Consider the following 23,757-nt stretch of genomic DNA (forward strand, 5'->3'; position numbering starts at 1 on the left):
AGGCTAGGATGGGACAAACTAAAATCCTAAATTAATTGTGTTATAGTAGCAAAAGTATGGGTGACTTTTTTCACCTACGTCTATCAATCAAAATTATGTGCTTAATTTATTAACCATAAAGAAAATCTCATTTAACATTTCAACCTCATTCTGTTGCTCCAAATACAAAAATGATCCAAATGAGGTCCTCATCCCTGGAGCTATGTTCAATATTTAATTCCCCATGTGGAGAATATATTGAGTATGGGGCTAACCACTCCATCAGTGCCCATCTTTTTCCAGTTATGAAATGGGAGTTAACTGTTATAATTTTCTCTGACTTTTCTTGAACTTCTATGCCCTTTGCCATGTTTATCACCATGGAAGTTTTCATGTTACTTCTGTGGTTAGAACACTCCGAAGGAGGGGCACCTGGGTGGCTCAGTCCATTAAGCAGCCGACTTCAACTGAGGTCATGATCTCACGGTTCTTGAGTTCAAGCTCCTATCAGGCCCTGCGCTGACAGTGCAGAGCCTGCTTGGGATTCTCTCTCTCTCCCTCTCCTTCTCTGCCCTTTCCCCACTCGTGCTTCCACTCTCTCTCTCAAAATAAATAAATAAACTTAAAAAAAAAAAAAAAAAAAAGGACATTCCAAAGGATAAGACCGTTATCTTGGGATAATACCTGAACGATTAGGAGGTTCAGGAGCAACACTTACAAAGGTTGCCATTTAATAGAATCATTCATCAAAAGATAAAGCCTCTATTTAAGATAACAAATCAGGCAATGTCAGAACAAGAAAACTTTGGATTTCATCTGGGTATCTTGGAATATCATCATCCCATTTTAAAAGAAACCAGAGGCCTAGAATGATGAGGTATGCCTTCCGGAGTCTCACAGCCGCAGAGCTGGGGCTGTAAGCCCAGATGGCCTGATTCCCCTTCTACTATGCCAGCTGCTTCCAGGAAATGGAGCTTTCAGCAAACTGGAGAGGGGCCTCCAGTACAACCAACAGCTATCACTAGAAAAATTAAATTGTGATAAAAGTTCAACTTGAAAACAATCTCTGTGTCTGCAAAAACGTAACAGTCATCACAGAGCAAAAGGAGGCATGGAAAGTCACAAACTAAAACCAGAAGTACACTTGTGCCTTGTGCTGCTCTAAAGCTCAAAATAATTGTTCATCTTTTTCAGGTACGGACGTATTCAGATACAATTCACACACGGTCCAATTCACCCGTTTGAAGCACACAGTTCACTGGTTTTGAGTGTATTATACAGTTGTGCAACCAATACCACAATCTTCGAACATTTTCAACACTCCAAAAAGAAATGCCATACCCTTCAACTATCTCTCTCTCTCTCTCACACCCACCCACACACACACCAGTTCTCCCATCCCTAGGCAACCACTAGTCCACTTTCTGTCTTTATAGATTTACCTGTTCTCAATATTTCATACATATGGAGTCATGCACTATGCTGTCTTCTGCAACTGGCATCTTTCCTTTAGACCCCGTGCCCCCAAGGCTCGTCCACATTGCAATGTGTGTCATTCTTCCCCTCTTCTGACTGCAATCACCCAGACCCTTGCAGCCCAAGTGCTATGTCCTTGTGATGCATACAAATTAACATGGGCAGATGTGCACAGGGAAAGGACAGGAAAGTGGTTATAAAAAAAAAAAGAAGAAGAAAGAAAGAAAGGAAAGAAAAGATTTCCGGCTTTTGCTTTTCATACTTACTTTCATTTTGTAAAGCAGCCTCAGCCTTTTCAACAGTTACCAACAGATTTTCAGAAAGGTCTTTTCTCTTGCTCACTATTGGAAAACCATTCCAGACATACATCATTTCCTAATGAGGAAGAATGAAAAACCATTCGCAATTATGTGAGGTTATTCAATGTCCTTTACAACAAAGAAACTACTTCCTTGGTTGCTAGAGATCTCAAGACGACATTCTGAGATCATTCTCCTTAGCTTTCCTCATATGGAGTATAGTGCATATAATTCCCCCTTTTCTTGTTTCATGATATGCCTTTTTCCCTTTTATACCGTGAAGTAATTCAATATATATAGTATATTAGGTTTTTACTGAAAAAATGTGCTCATTCATTTAAGCACCTCCCGGCATTCAGTTCTTTTGGCAGATGATAGGTTACAAATACAGAAATAAACAGAATACTTTGAACTGATACTATAAACAATTGTTATTTGCTGTACATTTGTGTTGTTATATTTAAGTAAAGGGAAACATTTTAAAATATCTGCCAATTGTTTACATAAAATGTTTCCAAGGACTTCACTGCGAAGGAACACAGAAAATATTTTAATGGCTCTTTTATATCATTAAAAGCATGTGACAGTCCAGCAATGCAATCCAATATGCAGAAAATGCATTCATTTAAAGGCCATATGGCTGAATGACAGCACCAAAAATGTAAACTAATGATTTCTCATTGCAAATTACGTTTCATAGGCTAACAGATGAGAATGTTTTTGGACCAAAAGCAAATATGCTTTTGCTTGAAAATATTTTTCTAACTTTCCTGGTAGTACAGTTCATATTTTTAAGGGTCTGAAATAAGCAAGATAATTAGTATCTTTTTAGAGATAAATGAATTTTAAAATATGATAAAGATATTGTTTGAACAGCTTCTCACAGGGAAGTAGTGGAAATGAGGAAAACACATTTGAGTGACAACAAAGTTATCTCTACTCTATGGCACTGAAAACTAAGATCATAACACTCTATTTTTTTTTTCTAACAGTTTCTTGTTGCTAACAATGTTAAGACCTCAACTTAATACTTAACGGAATAGTTATGTGATGATTTTTTTAATTTTGTTTTTATCAATAGGCTCTTTTATCAGAAAGGGGCACCTGGGTGGCTCAGTCCATTAAGCATCCGACTTTCGGTTTCAGCTCAGGCCATGATCTCATGGTTTGTGAGTTTGAGTACCATGTCAGGCTCTGAGCTGAGGACGCAGAGCCTGCTTGAGATTCTCTCTCTCTCTCTCTCTCTCTCTCTGTGTGTGTGTGTGTGTGTCTGTCCCCTGCTCACACACTCTCTCAAAATAAATAAACTTAGAAGAAAAAGAAGAAGAAGAAGAAGAAGAAGAAGAAGAAGAAGAAGAAGAAAAAGAAAAGCAGGAGGAAGAAGGCAAGCTCATATTTGAGATTTTATGAAAAATGGCAATTCGGTGAGATTCCTAGTTACCACAAATTCAAACCAATTCTACCCCCTTAAACCTGCAGAAAGAAGTTCAGTGAGTTACCCTTCCTTAAAACCCTTAATGATCAAAGCAGGCTATAGTTATGTACACACCAGCATCTAAGCTGTAGGGCACAGAAAGGACTATTATGCTTTAGAAAGTTCTTGCAAAAGTTCTATGACACAAAGAAAAAAATTCCCAATGCAAATCACTTGATAGAAATCAATCGGGAACAGATCTAAAAGCTGTATATGGTAAACCAGCAGCAGGCTCCCGTGTTAGCTGGAAAGGGGGATGTTTGGTCATTTTTGTGATTTGCATGGTGTTCCTGTTTTTATCTATGCTCAGATAGGATTGTAAAGTGATATTTTTGTCTCGCTCCATCACAGGCACAGAATAACCTGGTCTGACAGTGGTGCTCTCAGAGATATCTTAAGCGGAGAATACGTGGACCTGGGAACTAGGTACAGGCTAGCTCCTATCTGACACCTGCTGGGGGCTGCAGTGCTCTTTTTCACAGACTATAGAAAGAGCTCCTATGAGTCGATGACAAAAAAACTAATGAAAACTTACATTAGTATATGAACAAGTGACAAAAGAAGAAATAAAAATGAATCAGCACACGAAAAGATGCTCAACCACACCAACAGGCAAATGCAAATTAAAAGAGCAAAACACTGTTGGTAGAAATTTAAACCAGTACAGCCTTTCTGGAGGACAATGTGTCAATGTTAAATAGTAAATGCATACACCCTTCAACCAGGAATTCCATTTCTAGAAATATTTCCAGAGAATTATATGACCAGGCGCACGCACACACACACACACCCCCAAAGGAGGACTACAGATGTCAGCTTGCACGTAACGGCTTTTCTATGGTATGTGACACCTACATAAAACCAAAGCCCCAAAGAGCCAGAATAATTTGAAATATTCAGAACTTTTTAAAGAAATCTCCATTAAGAAAATTTAAGTTGAAATTATGCTTTCATGAAGCCTAACCTAAACAGCGTAACAAGAATGTGAGCTCCAACTTGTACCCCAATGTTTATAGCAGCACTCTCAACAATAGCCAAATAATGGAAAGAGCTTAAATGTCCATCAACTGATGAATGGATAAAGAAATTGTGGTTTGGGGCGCCTGGGTGGCGCAGTCGGTTAGGCGTCCGACTTCAGCCAGGTCACGATCTCGCGGTCCGTGAGTTCGAGCCCCGCGTCAGGCTCTGGGCTGATGGCTCGGAGCCTGGAGCCTGTTTCCGATTCTGTGTCTCCCTCTCTCTCTGCCCCTCCCCCCTTCATGCTCTGTCTCTCTCTGTCCCAAAAATAAATAAACGTTGAAAAAAAAATTAAAAAAAAAAAAAAAAAAAATTGTGGTTTATATACACAATAGAGTAGTACGTGGCAATGAGAAAGAAAGATATATGGCCCTTTGTAGCAACGTGGATGGAACTGGAGAGTGTGATGCTAAGTGAAATAAGCCATACAGAGAAAGACAGATACCATATGGTTTCACTCTTAAGTGGATCCTGAGAAACTTAACAGAAACCCATGGGGGAGGGGAAGGGAAAAAAAAAAAAAGAGGTTAGAGTGGGAGAGAGCCAAAGCATAAGAGACTCTTAAAAACTGAGAACAAACTGAGGGTTGATGGGGGGTGGGAGGGAGGAGAGGGTGGGTGATGGGTATTGAGGAGGGCACCTTTTGGGATGAGCACTGGGTGTTGTATGGAAACCAATTTGACAATAAACTTCATATATTGAAAAAAAAATACAAAAGGGAGTATATGTCATACAAAAGATGGTACAAAACAAGATCTGTTTAACTTCAGTTGTCTGATGAATTAAAATAAAGCAAAGACCCAGCAAAAAAAAAAAAAAAAAAAAAAAGAATGTGAGCTCCAAAACTTCACTGCTGAATACAACAGCCTCCAACCAATTAGGGCACTTGAGCACGGAAGTGTGGCTATTCCAACCTGAGATGTGCCCTAAGAGTAAAATACACACTAGATTTCAAATAATTAGAACAACAGAAAAGAATATGAAATATCTCATTAAGTTTTTATTGGTTACGTGCTCAAACAGCAACATTTTACATATACTGGGTTAAACAAAATATATTCTTAAAATTATTTTAATTTTTAAATTTTTTTTACCTTTTATTTTTTAATGTGGCTACTAGAAAAGGCAGAAGCATATACGTGGCTTGCATTAGAATTCAACTCAACTTCAATTAAGCTGACTCACGTCTCTGCCTCAATTTCCATATCTATAAAATGGGGCTATAAAGAGAAAGTACCCTTATGGTTACTATAAGAATTAAAGGATACATTTTTTAAAATAGGCTTTCAAAAAATATTAAATGATATATTTTAATTTTTTTAATGTTTATTTTTGAGAGACAGAGACAGAGTGCGAGCAGGGGAGGGGCAGAAAGAGAGGGAGACACAGAATCCAAAGCAGGTTCCAAACTCTGAGCTGTCAGCACAGAGCCCGACGCGGGGCTCAAACTCATGACCTGAGCCGAAGTCGGATGCTTAACAAACTGAGCCACCCAGATGCCCCTAAGTGATATATTTTTAAAATACCATAATGCCTAGAACATACCAACTGGTCAAAAAACATTAGCTATAATTTTTATGATGATTATTCCATTTTTAATAATTTATAAATCTTCGCCTTAGAAACACCCTTACAGTGGCTTTTAATTGAGTTAAACTTCACAGCAAAAGTTAGGTATGCTCCCTGCTGCTACAACAGACAATTTATTTCTAAAACACAAACAGTAAATAAAATAAAGGCAGATACCAGGGCGGGCAAGACGAGCTTCACAGGTGCAGGCAACGAAGAGGAGTAACGTCGAGACTTCCTCACAGCAAACTTCTCGGTGGGGATGGATTTCCCCGCAATTCTCTGCTTCAGGCTCTCCACCTGTCTGCAAAGAGCCCAACCCCAACCCCAGCAACAGGTCATTAGGACACATACGTTACTGACACCCGCAGTTTCCACACTGTGCTCCCCAGAACGGCAGCATCGGCAGTATCTGGAAATTTGTTCCAGATGCAAATTTTCAGACTCCACCACAGACCTAAGATCAATGACCCCAGAGCTGCACCCAGCAATCCAGAGGCTGGTGAGTCCTCCGGGTGATTTGGATGTGTGCTCAAACGTGAGAACCACTGGGGGCACCTTGGTGGCGCGGTCAGTTAAGTGTCCATCTCTTGGTTCAGGCGTAGGTCATGAGCTCATGGTCGTGAGACTGAGCCCCCCCTCCCCTCCCGCCCCCCACCTTGGACTCCATGCTGACAGGGCAGAGCCAGCTTGGGATTCTCTCTCTCCCTCTCTCCCTGCCCCTCCCCACTCACTCATATGCATATGCACGCTCTTGCATGCTCTCGCTCCCTCTCAAAATAAATAAATGAAGTTAAAAAAAATGTGAGAACCACTGATTGACACACACTTCCCTCTAGTTAACTTAGCTCATGTCTTAATCTATCAAACACAATCAAAGAAATCTAGATATAAAATTGGCAATCTTCATAAGTAAGCAGGAAAGAGTCCCAAGTATTTACTTACACTGTGGATGCCCAGGGAAAGGAAAAGTGTGCATGGTACATTTCCTATTCCTATCTATTCTCACCTATTCCTACCTATTTGCTATGGCACAGATCTGTAAGATAATATGCCTCAAACACAGCCGTCGACTAACGTACTCTGAGCAAAAGTTTACCAAACACTGGTTATTTTGAAAATAATCAGCTAAGGTCGTGCACCATGTTTACAAACTTCCTCTTAAAAGTCTAAGGAATCGGGGACGCCTGGGTGGCGCAGTCGGTTAAGCGTCCGACTTCAGCCAGGTCAGGATCTCGCGGTCCGTGAGTTCGAGCCCCGCGTCAGGCTCTGGGCTGATGGCTCGGAGCCTGGAGCCTGTTTCCGATTCTGTGTCTCCCTCTCTCTCTGCCCCTCCCCCGTTCATGCTCTGTCTCTCTCTGTCCCAAAAATAAAATTAAAAACGTTGAAAAAAAAATTAAAAAAAAAAAAAAAGTCTAAGGAATCCCAATTGCAAAATTCGCAAGCCCATAAAAATGAGCATAGGGTGGAGAGACCCCATGTTCCCAGAGCACTTTCTTACACACAAATTTATAAGTGCATCCAACAGGCTGCTGCTCAGGGAAATATCCAATGACATCACTGAAAGAAAAGATGAAACAAGAGACAAAATGCTACAATAAGAGGACAAGGTTGTGTTCGGTTATTTCTGGGCACAACTTGGGGATAGGAGTTTTAAGGCAGAATGCTCGTGATTGGATTGATGTTCGGTCACATCAGTGGAAGAAGCGGTGGAAATGTGAGGTGGGGGCTGAGGGCAGAGGACAGGAGCGTGTACTGCAAAGGAGACCGCAAGGTTTGAACACTGCACAGGCTGTATGAAGAAAACGCTCATTTGGGCAACTCTCCTCTCCTTGTCCTGACAAATTAGATGCTGTCATACAGCAGACCTCGAGCTGTCTCCGGAAAATGAGACTGATTACATGTTTCACAGAAATTACTTTGATACGAAGAAAATTCACTCTAAGGTGGAAGAAATAAGAGAGACTTAAAAGACTTCATTGTATCTTAATATTCCATTCCATTCCATTCCTTTTGTTGTTTGTGGGAAACAAGGACACGCATTGTACCAGTAAGAGGTGGCGTTTTTCATACCACGCCTTCCACTGAGGTTGATTCTGCAGTTAGCATACGTGGTCCTATGTTCAAAGAGAGCTTTCAAAAAGAAGATGAAAAAGCAGTCCTAGTCGTCTCTTCAAATCTGCTCTGACAAGTCTGACGGTTCAGCTAAGATGTTATTTCTCATAACGTGGGCACAGAATGCAGTACTCCACGTAAAAGGTTTTGTCGTTAGTTATGTCTGAAGAATGTAGCAGGGCTTCTCTGTTCTTAACTTTCTCATCTCCAGGGCTCATCTCCTCCCCTCTACCAGAGCCAGCGGGCCCCGCAGTTATATCTTAACACCACTTCGTCACCTGCAACTTTTCTACTCAAAGCACAAACCCAAGCACACCACTCTGAATACCCTTCTCTTCATTCTAACTTGGCTGCTCTAGCAAGACTTTCAGTCTACTTGCCCTTCGACTTTCTCCCTATCCAAAATCTCCCTCTCTCTCCCTGTTCCTCCATATTCCTGCTTAGATCGCCCTGTCCTTTACGGCCGCACTCAATGGCCTCAGACCTAAACTCCCTTGTCCTCTGCCTAGTCGCTACACTCACCTGGCAAAAACCCAGCTCTGGATGATGTTCAGTGTGCCTCTTCCCTGCACCTGCAGTGAGAGCTGACAGGTATCTCCGTAAATTCATCAGCACCGCCTTCAGATGGGCCCTTGTGCTACCTGCCATTCCTCCTACAGTGTTTCTCTCACCACCTCACCGTCCCGCTCTCTGCAACAATTGTTTCCGAACACTCTCCATCCCCCTCGCACCTCCAGCCCACTCCTCCCTCTTTCAATAGATGACCCTGACCCCTCCTTTGTAAAGAAAGACACAAGTTAGGAGATGGAGAACCCTTCCTTGCATATTACACAAGCTTGCCTGCCTTGTGTAGGCTTGCCTGCCTCTGCACCTGTCCTGGGCTTCCTCCCTTCTGATCCAGTAGAGGACCTGGTCCTCCTCCTAAATAAAACCAACCATGCCATCAGTGCTTTGGATTCGAACTCCTCCTGCCTTTTCAGCAGACTTACAAATATCAATTAACCCATTTCTTGCTTGTACGTGTAACTTCTCTTCTTCAGTTGGATCTTTCCCAGTGGTTTCTAAGAATGCTCACAACTCTCCCATTAAAACATTCTCTGTCATGATATCTCCCTCCAACTACCAATGCTCTCTCTCCCCTCCCCTTCATAGTCAGAATTATCCAGGGATGCATTTATACTCAACTCTACATTTCCCTATGTCCCATTCACTCTTCAGCCACCTCCAGTCTGACTTCCACCTCTACTCGAGTACATTATCAGCCCTGCTAGGGTTACCGAGGATCCTGTCCCTCTGTCTTGTGTTTAAATGGAATATTGTGGGGGCGCCTGGGTGGAGCAGTCGGTTAAGCGTCCGACTTCAGCCAGGTCACGATCTCACGGTCCATGAGTTCGAGCCCCGCGTCGGGCTCTGGGCTGATGGCTCAGAGCCTGGAGCCTGTTTCCGATTCTGTGTCTCCCTCTCTCTCTGCCCCTCACCCATTCATGCTCTGTCTCTCTCTGTCCCAAAAATAAATAAACGTTGAAAAAACAAATTAAAAAAAAAAAAAAAATGGAATATTGTGTGTTGTGAGATGTATTTTGAGTCACGCTTGACCTTTCTTTTCTTTTGACCTATATACAGCTGACCCTTGAACAACATGGGGGGTGGTCAAAGGCACCGACCCCCACAGAGTCAAAAATCCACATATAATTGGGGCTCCTGGGTGGCTCAGTTGGTTAAGCGTCCAACTTCGACTCAGTTTATGATCTCATGGTTTGTGGGATCGAGCCCCATGTCGGGCTCTGGGCTGACAGCTCAGAGACCAGAGCCTGCTTCGGATTCTGTGTCACCCCCTCTCTCTGCCCCTCCCCTGCTTGCGCACACATTCTCTCTCTCTCTGAAGAATAAACAACAAAAATTTTTTTTTAAATCCCTAACTTTTTGACTCCCCCAAAGTTTAACTACTAATAGCCTTCTGTTGACCAGAAGCCTTATTGATAACAATTGGTTAACTCATATTTTCTATGTTGTATGTATTAATACCATATTCTAACAATAAAGTAGGCTAAAGAAAATCTAGGCAAATCATAAGAGAAACTACAGTATCAGTATTATACTGTATTTATAAAAAAAAAAAAGAAAGAAAAGAAAAAACCTGCGCGTAGGTGGACCCACACAGTTCAAATTCATGTTGTTCGAGGGTCAAGTGTACATAAAATGTAGCATAATGTCCTATCAAATATCACCTTTTGGCTCTTCATTTTTTTTAATATGAAATTTATTGTCAAATTGGTTTCCATCCAACACCCATTGGTTAGCTCTTTAATGTGCAGTGCTCCTTCCTGTAGCAGGGTCATCTCTGGTTTCTGTTCCCCTGGTCTGAAACTGTATCACTGCAAGTCCCTGCTGCCCCAGAAGCTCCTCCTCCACCTTCAGACACCACCTCACACTCGCACCTCTACCTTCTTATACACACTTCTCCTCCCATTGGGGGATGGGCCGGGGATAGTGGGTCCCGTTGGCGATGCAAGTTATTATCAGCTTCTGGCTTGCTAACTGTGGTCTCAGTCACCCCGAGCAGAAAGAACACCAGGTTTGCTCAGGAAGACAGAACATGGTGAGTTGAAAATGCTTTCACATGTCCAAGTGAAGGGGGCAAATGAAAACTGGATATACAGGTCTGGAGCTCAGTCAGGAAATCTGAACTAGGGATGTAAACTTGGCCTGGCTGAGATTTCCTAAGGTTGAGGCTCTAAGACATCAACATGTAACAGCTGGATAAAATAGGATGAGTCTACAGAGCTACTAAGATGGGATGGCAAGAAGAGTAGGAAGAAAAAAAATTACTCAGGTATTGTAAGTTTGCAGTTATTTGTGTGACTATTTCATTGATGTCTGGTTCCACTACAAGATCATAACCCAAGGACAGGAGCCACGCCTGTTTATTCAGCACCTCACATGGTATCCTTCATACAGAAGGTGCTCAAAAGTAAGATTACAGATGATTTATGGATACTTATCTAAACAAAGTTAAACAGATTAGCTCACAAAAGACCTTCTATGAATATGGTTCTAAGGGTCCCTGCATCGAATGAGTAGAAATTAAAGAAAACATGAAGGTAATGCGTGGGAGGGCACTTAGGGGAAAAGAAAGAGGTGTTCGGGATCCCCGTTACAGCAACGGTGCCCTGCTTACCTGAATAAGATTACTATATCCTCTTTAGTTGCTACGACATCCTCCTCTGGAAGCATACTCAAAATTGCAGCTTTCAAGAATACGTATGTTGCCTTCAGGAAAAGAAGAAAAGCAGCTGGTTATAGGGCATCTCTAGGTACATGACATTTCTATCTTGCAAGTCAGGAACGACCTGCAAACCGTCTAGATGTAATACTTAAAAAGCCATCAAAGAAATAAAAGGAAATGAAGTCTTATACTGCCGTTCCTATTGAGAGTAACACCTTTCAGTTAATTTTGACCATTTTCCTATTATACAACTGTCATGTTCATGGGCGAGAAAGATCACAGAATGAACAAGAAATATGCACCTCATTTCTCCCAACTTCTCACAAATAGATCAGAATTAATTTTAATTATGAAAAGCTTTGGGGCGCCTGAGCGGCTCAATCAGTTAAACATCCGACTTCAGCTCAGGTCACGATCTCCCAGTTTGTGAGTTCGAGCCCCGCATTGGGCTCTGTGCTGACAGCTCAGAGCCTGGAGCCTGCTTTGGATTCTGTGTCTCCCTCTCTCTCTGTCCCTCCCCTGCTTGCGCTCTGTCTCTTTCTCTGTCAGAAATAAATAAACATTTAAAAAAAGAAGAAAAGAAGAGCTTTGTCATAGGGCATCATAAAATCTACAGAAAAATTATCAAAGGCTATTGATATTTAATAACTTTTAAATGTAAGTGCACTTCATCCTCAGAGGTAAAGCTTCTTCGTTTAAAAGGACTGTTTGGATGGCTTTTAGAGCATGTAGTGCTGAGGGATAGTGCTTATAAACAGTAGGTACTTAATGCCTATTTCCTCCAACAAACCTCTAAGTTGAAAAAATAATGTTAATGTCATACTACTGAACAAACAGTCCTAAACAAAAATTATCCTGGACACTTATTAGCAAACAGGTAACATCAATGAAAGCATAGCACTTTACCTTGGACCATTTACTTTCTTTGCAAAGCAGATCGGAATAGTAATATGCCTCCATCCAGTTTTGTTGAAACACATAAATCCACATCAGCTCCCAGTAACAGAGATGGTGAAACTGTTTCCATTCTTCTTGAACTGAAATGCATTTTCGAAGTATCTCTTGTGCCTATAAGTCAATTGCATAAAGCTGATCATCCAGATATTAGACAAGGAGGTAATAACCTAATGGAAAAATACATAAATCACTTTGTACAAAAAGAACAAAAGCATAACTCATTAAGCCACTCAATGTGATGATATATGTTCCTTTCCCCACATGCCATGATACAATTAAGTTCTGCCTCTTGATTTAGCTTCCTGAGGCGGCTGTGGAACTTTATAATGTGGGAGTAGTGACATTCCTTCCCAAGTAAGATATAAAATGCAGAAGTCCTTTATAAAAAAGCTGAAAATAAAAGTCAGAACTTCCAGAAGTTAAAATATACCTTAAACAAAGTTAAAGGCAGACTGGGAGAAGATATCACTATATCCACAACTGGCCAAGAATTAACCCTTAGCATACAACAATTTTATAAAATCCTTAAGAAAAAGACCACTCAATGGGAAAACAGTCAAAGATATGAATGGGTAAATCAGAGAAAAAGATATACAAGTGGCAAGCATACATATGAAAAAATCTGTAAACTGAAAAATACAAATTTAAAAATTAAACTATCATATTTTGGCCATGACATGGGCAAAAGCAAAACAGATAATATCCAGAGTTGCCAAAGTGCACAAGAAACAAGTGTTTTCATATCTTTATAGGAGTTTAAATGGAATAACCTTAAGTTAGAAGGGCAATTTGGCTAAATTTATTAAAATGCAAACATCTTTGACTTTGGAATCCTGATTATCAGAACCTATCTTATATAAATACACCTGTGCACAGAAACATACACATGATGATGGTTACAAGAGCATTATTTATAGTAGCCAAATGTCTATTAGTAGTGGACTGCTTTACTAAGTATCATATTTCCATCTCATGGAATAAAATCCAGCCATCAAAAAGAATGAAGGAGATTTAGATATACTGACCTGGAAAGAAATCCAAGACGCATTGTAAGTAGAAAAAAAAAAACAAATCAAAGAAAAATGCGTATGTTTGACCTCACTGACGTGGAAGAAAATTATTTGTGAGTATATTTATATGAAAAGCTCCACACTCCTCTTCTTCAAGAGAGTCAATAACTACTTTCCTTTGATGAGGAGTATGTACCATACAGTGAAGGAGAAGTTGTATGTTATGCCGGGGCTAGCTTCCAAAGTCAATATGTAATACAGAAACTGATGACATTGTTTGAAAACCTCTTACATGTGCCCACCTGTACTTCGCATAGTCTACCCTGAACTGCCTCATGTACTTAAAGTGTAAGTATAGACTATATTCAGTAATTTATATACAGTAGATGCATATACCAAATTAAAATCGGGCATAAAAAATAACATATTTTTTCTCTGTTTCTGCCTAGTGCATACAGCTGAATCTACTTATATAGAATGAGTCTAATGCAACTCCACCTTACAGACAACTCCCCAAGTTATTCTCCCAAAATAAATTACCTCTTCCACATTTCCCTTCAGCAGCTCTATCCGGGCATGATAAAACAACATGAGGGAGCCCTGTGGAGAAAGGAAGAAGACAGACCAATCAGTGGTCAGCCCTGCTTGACTGGTCATGGTTGAAACATGCACTTGAAATTCTAAGCATACATTTGGAAACTGCTGGAGGAAGGGTGCAAGGAGACTCTCTGCTTCCAGAACATTCACTTCTCCTGTACCTAGAAATTCAATAGGAAAAGCCTCAGTCTTCACAAAACAGGGTAGATACTTATAAGTAATTCTCCAAATTTCATTAAGATCTAGCAAACACCTAATCGTGGAACAGATAAAAAACTGCTAATTTGGCAATTTTGCATTTGGGAAATAAAATAAGACAAGTCCCATCTCTGACTTCACTTTAAGAAAGCTCTGGCACAGGCTAATTCTTAAGAATGGAAGGAGCTGGGGGCGCCTGGGTGGCGCAGTCGGTTAAGCGTCCGACTTCAGCCAGGTCACGATCTCGCGCTCCGTGAGTTCAAGCCCCGCGTCAGGCTCTGGGCTGATGGCTCGGAGCCTGGAGCCTGTTTCCGATTCTGTGTCTCCCTCTCTCTCTGCCCCTCCCCCGTTCATGCTCTGTCTCTCTCTGTCCCAAAAATAAAGAAACGTTGAAAAAAAAAAATTAAAAAAAAAAAAAAAAAGAATGGAAGGAGCTGTCTTTGAGTCCTATTTGGGCTTTCTGGTTTTAACAGCAATATTAACTTATCTTAGCCGAACATTTAATCTTCTATGCAAAAAGAAATCTAATACGAATATGTTAAAATAGATCACCTTAAGCAAACTTTATACAACTTTTTAAGGAAAACAGATAAAAAAATTCAGTGAAAGAAACCCTCCATCCACCTCCTCTGCCAAATGTTATATGACAAATGTCACTATTTTCCAGTTTTACTGAAAAAAGAGAAAAAAAGCAAGCAGATATAAACTACTAGCTTTTAGGGGCGCCTGGGTGGCTCAGTTGGTTAAGCGTCCGACTTTGGCTCAGGTCGTGATCTCACAGTCCATGAGTTCGAGCCCCGCGTCGGGCTCTGTGCTGACAGCTCAGAGCCTGGAGCCTGCTTCAGATTCTATGTTGCCCTCTCTCTCTGCCCTTCCCCTGCTCATGCTCTGTCTCTCTCTGTCTCAAAAATAAATAAAAACATTAAAAAAATTTTATATAAAAAAATAAACTACTAGCTTTTAGTGATATTTTTTCTAATTTTTTTAACTAAAGTATAATCAACTGTTAATGCTGGTTGGACCAAGGGTACAACCTAAATGTGTTACTTACTCAGACGAGAGGTAATCAGCTTTCAATGACATAAAATGTGGCACAGTCCTTACCAAGTATCAGGGAGATATAAGTGTGGAAAGCTAGAATAGTTAAGCAGCACAGTGGGGAGCGCATGCTTCTTCCTGACGCGCCTTCCTGTAACTGCAGGAGCCCCAACTCCTGTGGGAAGTAAAAGCGTTTCAGAAGGACAGTGCATGACTGAAAAATCATATTCAGACACTACCGAGTGTTCACCTATCTCCCCACTCCGTGAAAGCAGGCTTTATTTTTTAAGAGCTTAGAAAGGGGTAATGCCTAACTAGAAATAAACTTCACATTTTAAACTGGCGATAAGATAATCTCACAAATTCTTTCTATTATGTGATTCTACGGAGAGGATAAAGGCAGTGCTCATTTCACAGAAATGTTGTATTTCTCCTATAAAAATATTGATTTATTAAAACATATTGAGGATCTAAGTGCAAGGCATTATGGTTGGCATGAACAAATACAGTTTTGTCGTCAAAGATCTTTCCATCAAAATGCTACGTGAACCCACAATTGTATTAAAATACTGTGAGTGTCATAAAAAAGGTGGGTAAGTAAATGATTCTGGGTTAGGAATACTTGAGCCTCACTGGGAGAGAATAAGGGAAAGTTTGAGAACAGCTGACATTTCTCTCAAACCTAATGGATGGAGAGGATCTCAACAGAACATTATTTGGAAGGATGGTGGCTAGGGAGGACATCCAAAATAGAGACCAGCAGAAGCACAGAAACAAAAAAGTACAAGGCCTGTTTGGGGGAAAAAAATAGTTTCTTATACTTGTTCCCATATAGTTCTCAAAACCTGCCCTCTTTACTAACAGGGACAGCTTTTGCAATAAGACAACCCTGGTAATATCATATTGAGTATTACATTTAATAAATGTCATACACTATGAAGCAAGCACATGGAAATATAATGAACGAGGGAGGGGCGCCTGGGTGGCTCAGTCAGCTGAGCATCCAACTCTTGGTTTCAGCTCAGGTCATGGGTTCGTGAGCTCAAGCCCCACCTCAGGCTCCACGCTGGCAGTGCGGAGCCTGCCTGGGATTCTCTCTTTCTCCGTCCCTCTCCTCTTTCTTTGTCTTTCAAAATAATTAAGTAAACTTAAGAAGAAGAAGAAGAAGAAGAAGAAGAAGAAGAAGAAGAAGAAGAAGAAACAACGTAATGAATTAAACTCATGGAAAACAAATTTCCTTAGTTTTGTCATGAAACTTGTAAAAGTACAAAGAAACCCAAAATACTACAACTATACTTGATCCGTGTGAATCATAAAATGTGAGACATGGAAATCTAGCCTAATTTCCTGGTTTTACAGAACACTCTAGGGTTGCTGAAATGTTAAAGAAGCATATTCTAACCACACAAGACTACTAAAGTCCAGCAAGCAGCAACCTTAGTAAAACATAACTTTGAATTCCAGAATTTAGGTAACAAAGATAAAAAATTTTAACTTTCAATAGAAAAACCATCTCGACTTCTGAAAAGTATGATCAAGACCCCAGTGGCTCTTTACTATCCTGCAAACAAATTGCCAATAATTGTCACGCTAGTTATGAGGATGTATTGCATTCCTTCGTATCCAACAAATAATGTTTGCATCTTCCCTGTCAAAATTAAGATAAAATTAAATTTGTACCCTGTTTCCAGAAAATCCTATAAATTCTAGTAGTCTGATAATCCGTGCTGGTAAAAGGGAGAGCATCTGCAAGAAAAAAAAAAAAAATACAAGCATACTTATTTGTTAGTGTATCTAACTATAGAGAAATGTTCACCTCCAAACAACTTTAAGTTTTAATAATTCAGTAATATGAAAAACTAGATCCAACTTTAAACCACTGTACATACCTCAATCATCACATATTGCACATACAGTAATCACTACCTGTGAATTAATTTCATTTAGCAAAGAAAATGAACCTAAAAAATTTAAAAACAACACAAAACGAACAAACAAAACCCGGGCCTTTTCCAGACGCTCTAAAGAATACATGCTCTTTTTATGTCGAATGATGAAGCGGTGAGAAGGCACTCCCTCAGGGCCCACTTCCAAATAAGGTTTCTCTTAACCTCCTTTCCCAGAAAGCAAGTCTGCTGAACTCCACATAACATGCGCGCATCACCCAAAAGTGAATAGCACGGTCCTGCGGTCCCTTTCTAAGACCACCCTGAGGAGCAGTGGGGAGGCACAAGCCAGCCAGTGCAGGACTTTGAGCGGTGCACCTGTTAGTTCCCTTTGCTTGGAAGGCCACATGCGCAATTCTCTACAGACTCACAGGCTGAAGCCAAGAGTTAGCTGGACGTTCAAGGATTTGGAAGCAGTATCACTGGGAAATTAATGACAAAAAGGTCTAGGGAGGAGTACAGTCCTCTCTGAATGAGCAAAAAAAAAAAAAAGGGAAGATGTTTGTGTCCCATGTAAATGTTCACCAAAGGCTGACCTGAGCAGAGGAGGATTTTCATAACCAGATGAATAAGATGACCTGTTCTACAGAGACCAGTCAGCCTCTTTCTCCAGGCACCCCCATCATCGACCAATGGGCTCATGAACAAAGACGCCATGGTGACATACATACTTATGTGTACTATTTCCTTTACCCCTTGACTTTCTCATCAATTCTAATCAAACCTTGACAAATATCAAAATCCCTAAATAATATATTACAATTTGGCAATATCTACTCAAACTCTTTGTCTCCCTCACAGCATCATAATCGCTCCTCAAGGTATATCACTGCTGCCTCACCTATTTCCAATTCCAGAGCCACCATTGCTAAAGTAACAGTATTTCTGATGTGAAAACGGAACCAGATTCCAAGCTCCTTCTTACCAAAACTGTTACTAACCCATTCAAGTGCTGCACGCTTCCCCTATTGTACAATCCAAAACGACTCTGAGCATGTGCAGAACGTTACCACACATGCTGGCCAAAGTCGCCACCGGGTCACAACACAGAAAAACAGATCGCACTCTAGCTACTTGTCAACCAAACCCAGGTAGAGGTTCACGCGCAGTAGACAAGGCGCTGAACATCTTAGGTTCTTTTACAAAGGCTTCTGGTGGCTTTATAATTATTTACTTACCAAATTAAAGGCACCTATTCCAAGCTTGACACCCCCTTCAAACTCATAGAAGAACTGCTGCTCAACTTTGTTCTTCTGAATTACATGCAGGATAGAAAGACATTCTCTAGATTGAAGAAAAAATGTTATTGCATAAGTTTACTAGGACTCTGCAAATTCACATTAAGTCAACTTTCCCACTTATGCACGATAAAGTAATTGTCATTAACCGAAATACTAGACAACTTTTAAATGGAGGCAGCTGTGCTGAGTTTAACCTGAAGGCCACCTGGGGAATAGTCATTAAGGAAAAACGGACACACCCATTTCTACACTGTTTATCAAGACCCATCTTTCTGGGCTGAAAGCAAGACAGAGTTGGAACGTGAGCGAGCATGACCCCAGAGCCACAGGACCACAGGGCTGTGACCTCACAGCTCTCCAGCAATATTGCACAGAAGCCTTCCTAGATGTGCTCCATCCCTCGGCTGCTGTGCGCACTTCAGCAACCCTTTCCACCGAAGGACTGAGATGCTACCGCCAAAAAGATGTGAATTTCAGTGTGATCACCATGATCTCAGACCAAATAAATTCTAGAGCTTGCCAGTAGGAAGACTGAGGAAGGACAGCAAGTTCCATCAAAATTGCACATCTGTCTTTTTTTCCTATTCCGTCCAAGCAAATCTTTTAGGTTTCTCATATTAATTTCTTTTCTATGCACTTCCCCCTTCCCTTTCATATGTTCAAAAGGCAAATACTTAATCCGAGAAGTGCAAATTAAAACAATGATAGGGGCGCCTGGGTGGCTCAGTCGGTTAAGCGTCCGACTTCGGCTCAGGTCACGATCTCACAGTCTGTGAGTTCGAGCCCCGCGTCGGGCTCTGTGCTGACAGCTCAGAGCCTGGAGCCTGCTTCGGATTCTGTGTCTCCCCCTCTCTCTGACCCTCCCCCGTTCATGCTCTGTCTCTCTGTCTCAAAAAAAATAAATAAACATTAAAAAAGTTTTTTTTAAATAAAACAATGATAAAGATGTAAAAGTTGGTAATGAACAGGAATTGCTTACCAAATTGACAAATAAATTTTTAAAAGGTAGTAAGAAATAACCAGATATTATGTATCACCTTGTGTGATATAACTATGAAGCGTACAACTTCATTTATGATGTATTCTAGCCAAATTTATTTAACTGGAATCTGGTAAGCCTACAGATCTCATTTCCAGTTTACAGGAAATAAAAGGAGCTAGAAGGCTGTGGACTGAATTAGTTATGTACCCCTCCCCCCACCTCACCTCCAAATTCCTATGTTGAAGCTCTATGCCCCAGTGTGAGGATATCTGAAGACAGGAATTTTTAGGAGGTCTAAAATCCTTAATTAAAGGATGGGGTCCTAGTCTGGTAAGACTGGTGGTCTTAGAAGAAAAAGAAGAAAGAGGTTATCTCTCTCTTGGCCATGTGAGGGCCAAGAGAGAAGGTGGCCTGGCTGTCTACAAGCCAGAAAGAGAGCTCTCTCCAGAACCGGATCATGCTGGCACCCTGATCTTGGACTTCCAACCTCCAGAACTTCAAGAAAATAAAATTCTATTGTTTAAGCCACCCAGTCTGTGGCATTTTGTTCTGGCAGCCTGAGCTGACTAAGACAAAGAACAACCTGAATGGAAACTCGAAAAAGCCATCAAACAAATCCATGGGACATTCTGCAAGACAACTGGCTTGGGCTTTTCAACAACCATCATGAATAGAAAGACTGTTTCAGAATAAAAGTGACGTAATGGACATAAACACAGGATGCAGTAGACAGTCGTGGGTTGCATCCTGATACAGACACACCAGCAATAAAAGAAATTTGGGGCCAACTAGTAAAATGTGAAGATAGATTATTACACGAAATGAAGATTTATTGACATCGAAAAGTAAAAGAGCAGATTATGGGGCACCTGGCTGGCTCAGTCATAAGACTGTGCAACTCTTGATCTCAAGGTCATGAGTTCAAGCCACACACTGGGTATAGAGATTACTTAAATATATAAAACTTTTTTAAAAAAGGAAAAAGCAGGTTACAAAAGAGTACGCACATTAAAAAATACATATACAAAATAAAAAAATAAAAACTACATATATCTTTACATTTGTATAGGAACAATTCTGAAAGAATACATACTAACATACTAGCAGCCATTATTACTGGTGAAAAGAATATGGGGTGTGTTAATATTTGTTCATCTACATTCTCCCATTTTCCTCAATATGTATTCTGCTTTTGTGATAATAAAGCATTATTTTCATTTTTTTTTAATGGAAAACCAGTGTTGGCAAAAAAAAAAAAACCAAATAGACATATTCATCTGCTTTGGTAAAAGGTGGTTATAGTACAGAGATTGGCAAGCTATTGGAACCTAAGCATGCCCATTCATGCATTTTTTGTCTATGGCTGCTTATACTCTACAGTCTCAGAATTGAGTAGTTACAACAGAGATCTTAGGACTCTCAAGCCTAACATATTTACCATCTAGCCCTTTTAGAAAAAGTTTGTCGACCTAATTATTTTTCAGAATGATTTGGCAATATAAATCAAAAATCTTAAACACATGCATACCTTTGACCCAATAAATCCAATTTTATTCTAAGGAAATAGCATGGATACACACAAAACTTTACCTATAAGGAGAGATACTGTATTACTATTTATAATGAAAATGTATAAGCAAACTAAATAGGCAAAAACAGAAAATGAATTAAGAAGACAGTCAAATGAGTGTATATCTTTATACATACACACATATGGTATACCCACATAATGGTATGCTATATAGCCATTAAAATCCATGATGAACTAAAAATATTTAATGACCTAATATTTTGTGACATGAAGTGAAAGAGGAAATTTCAAAATGACAGGAAGCATATAATTATGTAAGAAGATAATTATAAGCTCAGGCACATGCATTAAAAACTCAAACATCAAAATATAGGTAGGATGGCAAGAGGCAGAAACAATGGTCAGAGTTCTTTTCTTTTTTGATAAAAATATAAATGTATTTTCTTTTTTTTTTTATTTTTTTTTTAACATTTATTTATTTTTGAGACAGAGAGAGACAGAGCATGAATGGGGGAGGGGCAGAGAGAGAGGGAGACACAGAATCCGAAGCAGGCTCCAGGCTCCGAGCCATCAGCCCAGAGCCTGATGCGGGGCTCGAACTCACGGACCGTGAGATCGCGACCTGAGCCGAAGTCGGACGCTCAACCGACTGAGCCACCCAGGCGCCCCTAAATGTATTTTCTGATAATAGATGCTTGTTACAAAATTCCCAAATACGTGGAGAAGGTGTGAGTGCCTCCACATGACTATCCCGCAGAGATCACTGTTAACAGCCTGGTACATAACCTTCTAGGAGGTTTTATGTGTTAGTGAGAATGCGATATTTAAAAACCACAAATGGGATCATATAGCATATACGTTATATAGGTTATATTGCTGATTTTCCATGAAAATGCACGAAAGCTACCTTATTTTTTTAACAAGCGTGTATTATTCTATTCTATGGGATAATTTATTTAACCAGATTCTTATTGTTAAACATTTGTTTCCAAATTTTCCATATTATAAACAGTGCTGCTAAAAGTGTGCTTATACATTCATTAAGTACTTTTCCTACATCAAGTACCATAACTATAATTAATCTATCACAACTGTCCTTAGGATAAATCCTTAGAAAAGGGACTTCTGAGATCAAAGGCAATACACTTTCTTAATTTTGATACATACTGTCAAACATCCTCCAAAAAAATTGTATCAACTTAGACTCCCACCAACTTATGAGCTCCTCACACTGTCATCTGCCCTGAGTCTTTGGATCACATTTCCATTGGCATATTTTATTGTAGTATAGTTTGCCCTGACGAAAATTTAAACATCTATTTGGTCAAGTCAGTCTTTTATGGTTCCTGATTTTATGTCACACTCAGAAAAGCTTCTGAAATTGACATCATGTATCTACTGATATGATACACTACAAAGGACACAATATCACTTACATGGTATTCTTGCCATAAATGCAAAATCTGCATTTAATCATAAGAAATATTAGATAAGTCCCCACTGAAAGATGTTCTACAAAATAACTGCCCAGTATCCTTCAAAAATATCAAGGTCATAAAAATAAAGACAGACTAAGGGACTCTTTCAGATTAAAAAAGACTAAAGAAACATAACAACTACATGCAACATCTCTGATCTCGGATTCAGTTCTAGACCAGAAAAAGGACACTGATAGGACAATTAGAGGAATCTGGGTAAATGTTAGTACCCACGTTAGTTTCTTGAATTTAATAATTATACTGCAGTTCTAAAAGATGTTAACATTTGTGGGGCATCTGGGTGGCTGTCGGTTAAGCGTCCAACTTCGGTTCAGGTCATGATTTCAAGGTTTGTGGGTTCAAGCCACGTTTAGGGCTCTGTGCTGACAGTTCAGAGCCTGGAGCCTGCTTCAGATTCTGTGCCTCCCTCTAGCTCTGCCCCTCCCCTGCTTGTGTTCTCCCTCTCTCTCTCTCTCTCTCTCTCAAAATTAAATACACATTTAAAAAATTTTTTTCTTTAAAAAATATATTAACATTTGTGAATCTGAATGAAGAACACATAAAAATTCTTTGTAAAAATTCTGAAGTTATTTCAAAGTGAAAAAATTTTTAATAAAAGTTTAATGGCTTTAGTACTTTAGGACTACAAAAAATACTTTCCTATTTTCACTAGTACTCTTTTAAAAATATTTTAGGGGCGCCTGGGTGGCTCAGTTGGTTAAACATCCGACTTCAGCTCAGGTCATGATCTCACAGTCTGTGAGTTCAAGCCCGGCATCGGGCTCTGTGCTGACAGCTCAGGGCCTGGAGCCTGCTTCTGGTTCTGTCTCTCCCTCTCTCTCTGCCCCTCCCCCACTCATACTCTCTCACTCCCTCAAAAATAAATAAACATCAACAAAAATTTTAAATATCCTTAAAAAAATAATAAATAAATAAATAAATAAATAAATAAATAAATAAATAAAATATTTTAATATTGGGGATCCTGGGTGGCTCAGTCAGTTAAGTGTCTAACTTCAACTCAGGTCTTGATCTCACAGCTCATGAATTTGAGCCCCACATTGGGCTCTATGCTGACAGCTCAGAGTCTGGAGCCTGCTTTAGATTCTGTGTCTCCCTCTCTCTCTGCCCCTCGCTGCTCACGCTCTGTCTTTCTCTCAAAAATAAATAAACATTTAAAAAAATTTTTAATATATCTTAATATTAAATCCACATGGAATTTATTTTTATATTTTTTTTCCAAAATGAAGAACCAATTTTCCCCAAACCATTTGTTAAAGTATCCATCTTTTCCCACTGTTTTGAAAGACATACATACATACATTCATATATATATATATATATAAATGTGTATATATATATATATACAAATGTCACATATTTTTAATTCCCAGGTTAATGTCTGTGTATGCAAAAATACATGCACGCACACACACACATACACACACAGAGTCTGTTTCAAAATTCTATCTGTTCCATTCCATTGATATATATGTTTGTGCCATTTTAAGACTACTTGAATTGGGACACCTGGGTGACTCAGTCTGTTAAGCATCCAACTTCAGCTCAGGTCATGATTTCGCTGTTTGTGGGTTCACGCCCCACATCAACCTCTGCTGACAGC

General features: G+C 39.9%; 1 protein-coding gene across 5 annotated transcripts in view; it reads right to left on the minus strand.

The window, feature by feature from the left end:
• The window catches only part of TTC39B (tetratricopeptide repeat domain 39B), a 129,763-nt gene that overhangs the window by 20,790 nt on the left and 85,216 nt on the right, over positions 1 to 23,757 (minus strand). For 4 of the 5 annotated variants that reach the window (XM_086685338.1, XM_025922071.2, XM_086685337.1 and 1 more), the window contains 9 exons: positions 18,080 to 18,185; positions 16,636 to 16,701; positions 15,022 to 15,130; positions 13,813 to 13,880; positions 13,663 to 13,722; positions 12,062 to 12,223; positions 11,108 to 11,199; positions 5,992 to 6,118; positions 1,722 to 1,830 (listed from right to left, as the gene is read on the minus strand). In XM_086685338.1, coding sequence (XP_086541464.1) covers positions 1,722 to 1,830; positions 5,992 to 6,118; positions 11,108 to 11,199; positions 12,062 to 12,223; positions 13,663 to 13,722; positions 13,813 to 13,880; positions 15,022 to 15,130; positions 16,636 to 16,701; positions 18,080 to 18,185 — 899 coding nt within the window. The remainder of the gene's footprint in view (positions 1 to 1,721; positions 1,831 to 5,991; positions 6,119 to 11,107; positions 11,200 to 12,061; positions 12,224 to 13,662; positions 13,723 to 13,812; positions 13,881 to 15,021; positions 15,131 to 16,635; positions 16,702 to 18,079; positions 18,186 to 23,757) is intronic. The other variant, XM_086685335.1, reaches the window with a different exon arrangement.

This window comes from Puma concolor, chromosome D4 (genome assembly GCF_028749965.1).
Source record: "Puma concolor isolate L17-30 chromosome D4, mPumCon1.1.hap2, whole genome shotgun sequence".
NCBI classification, from domain to species: domain Eukaryota; kingdom Metazoa; phylum Chordata; class Mammalia; order Carnivora; family Felidae; genus Puma; species Puma concolor.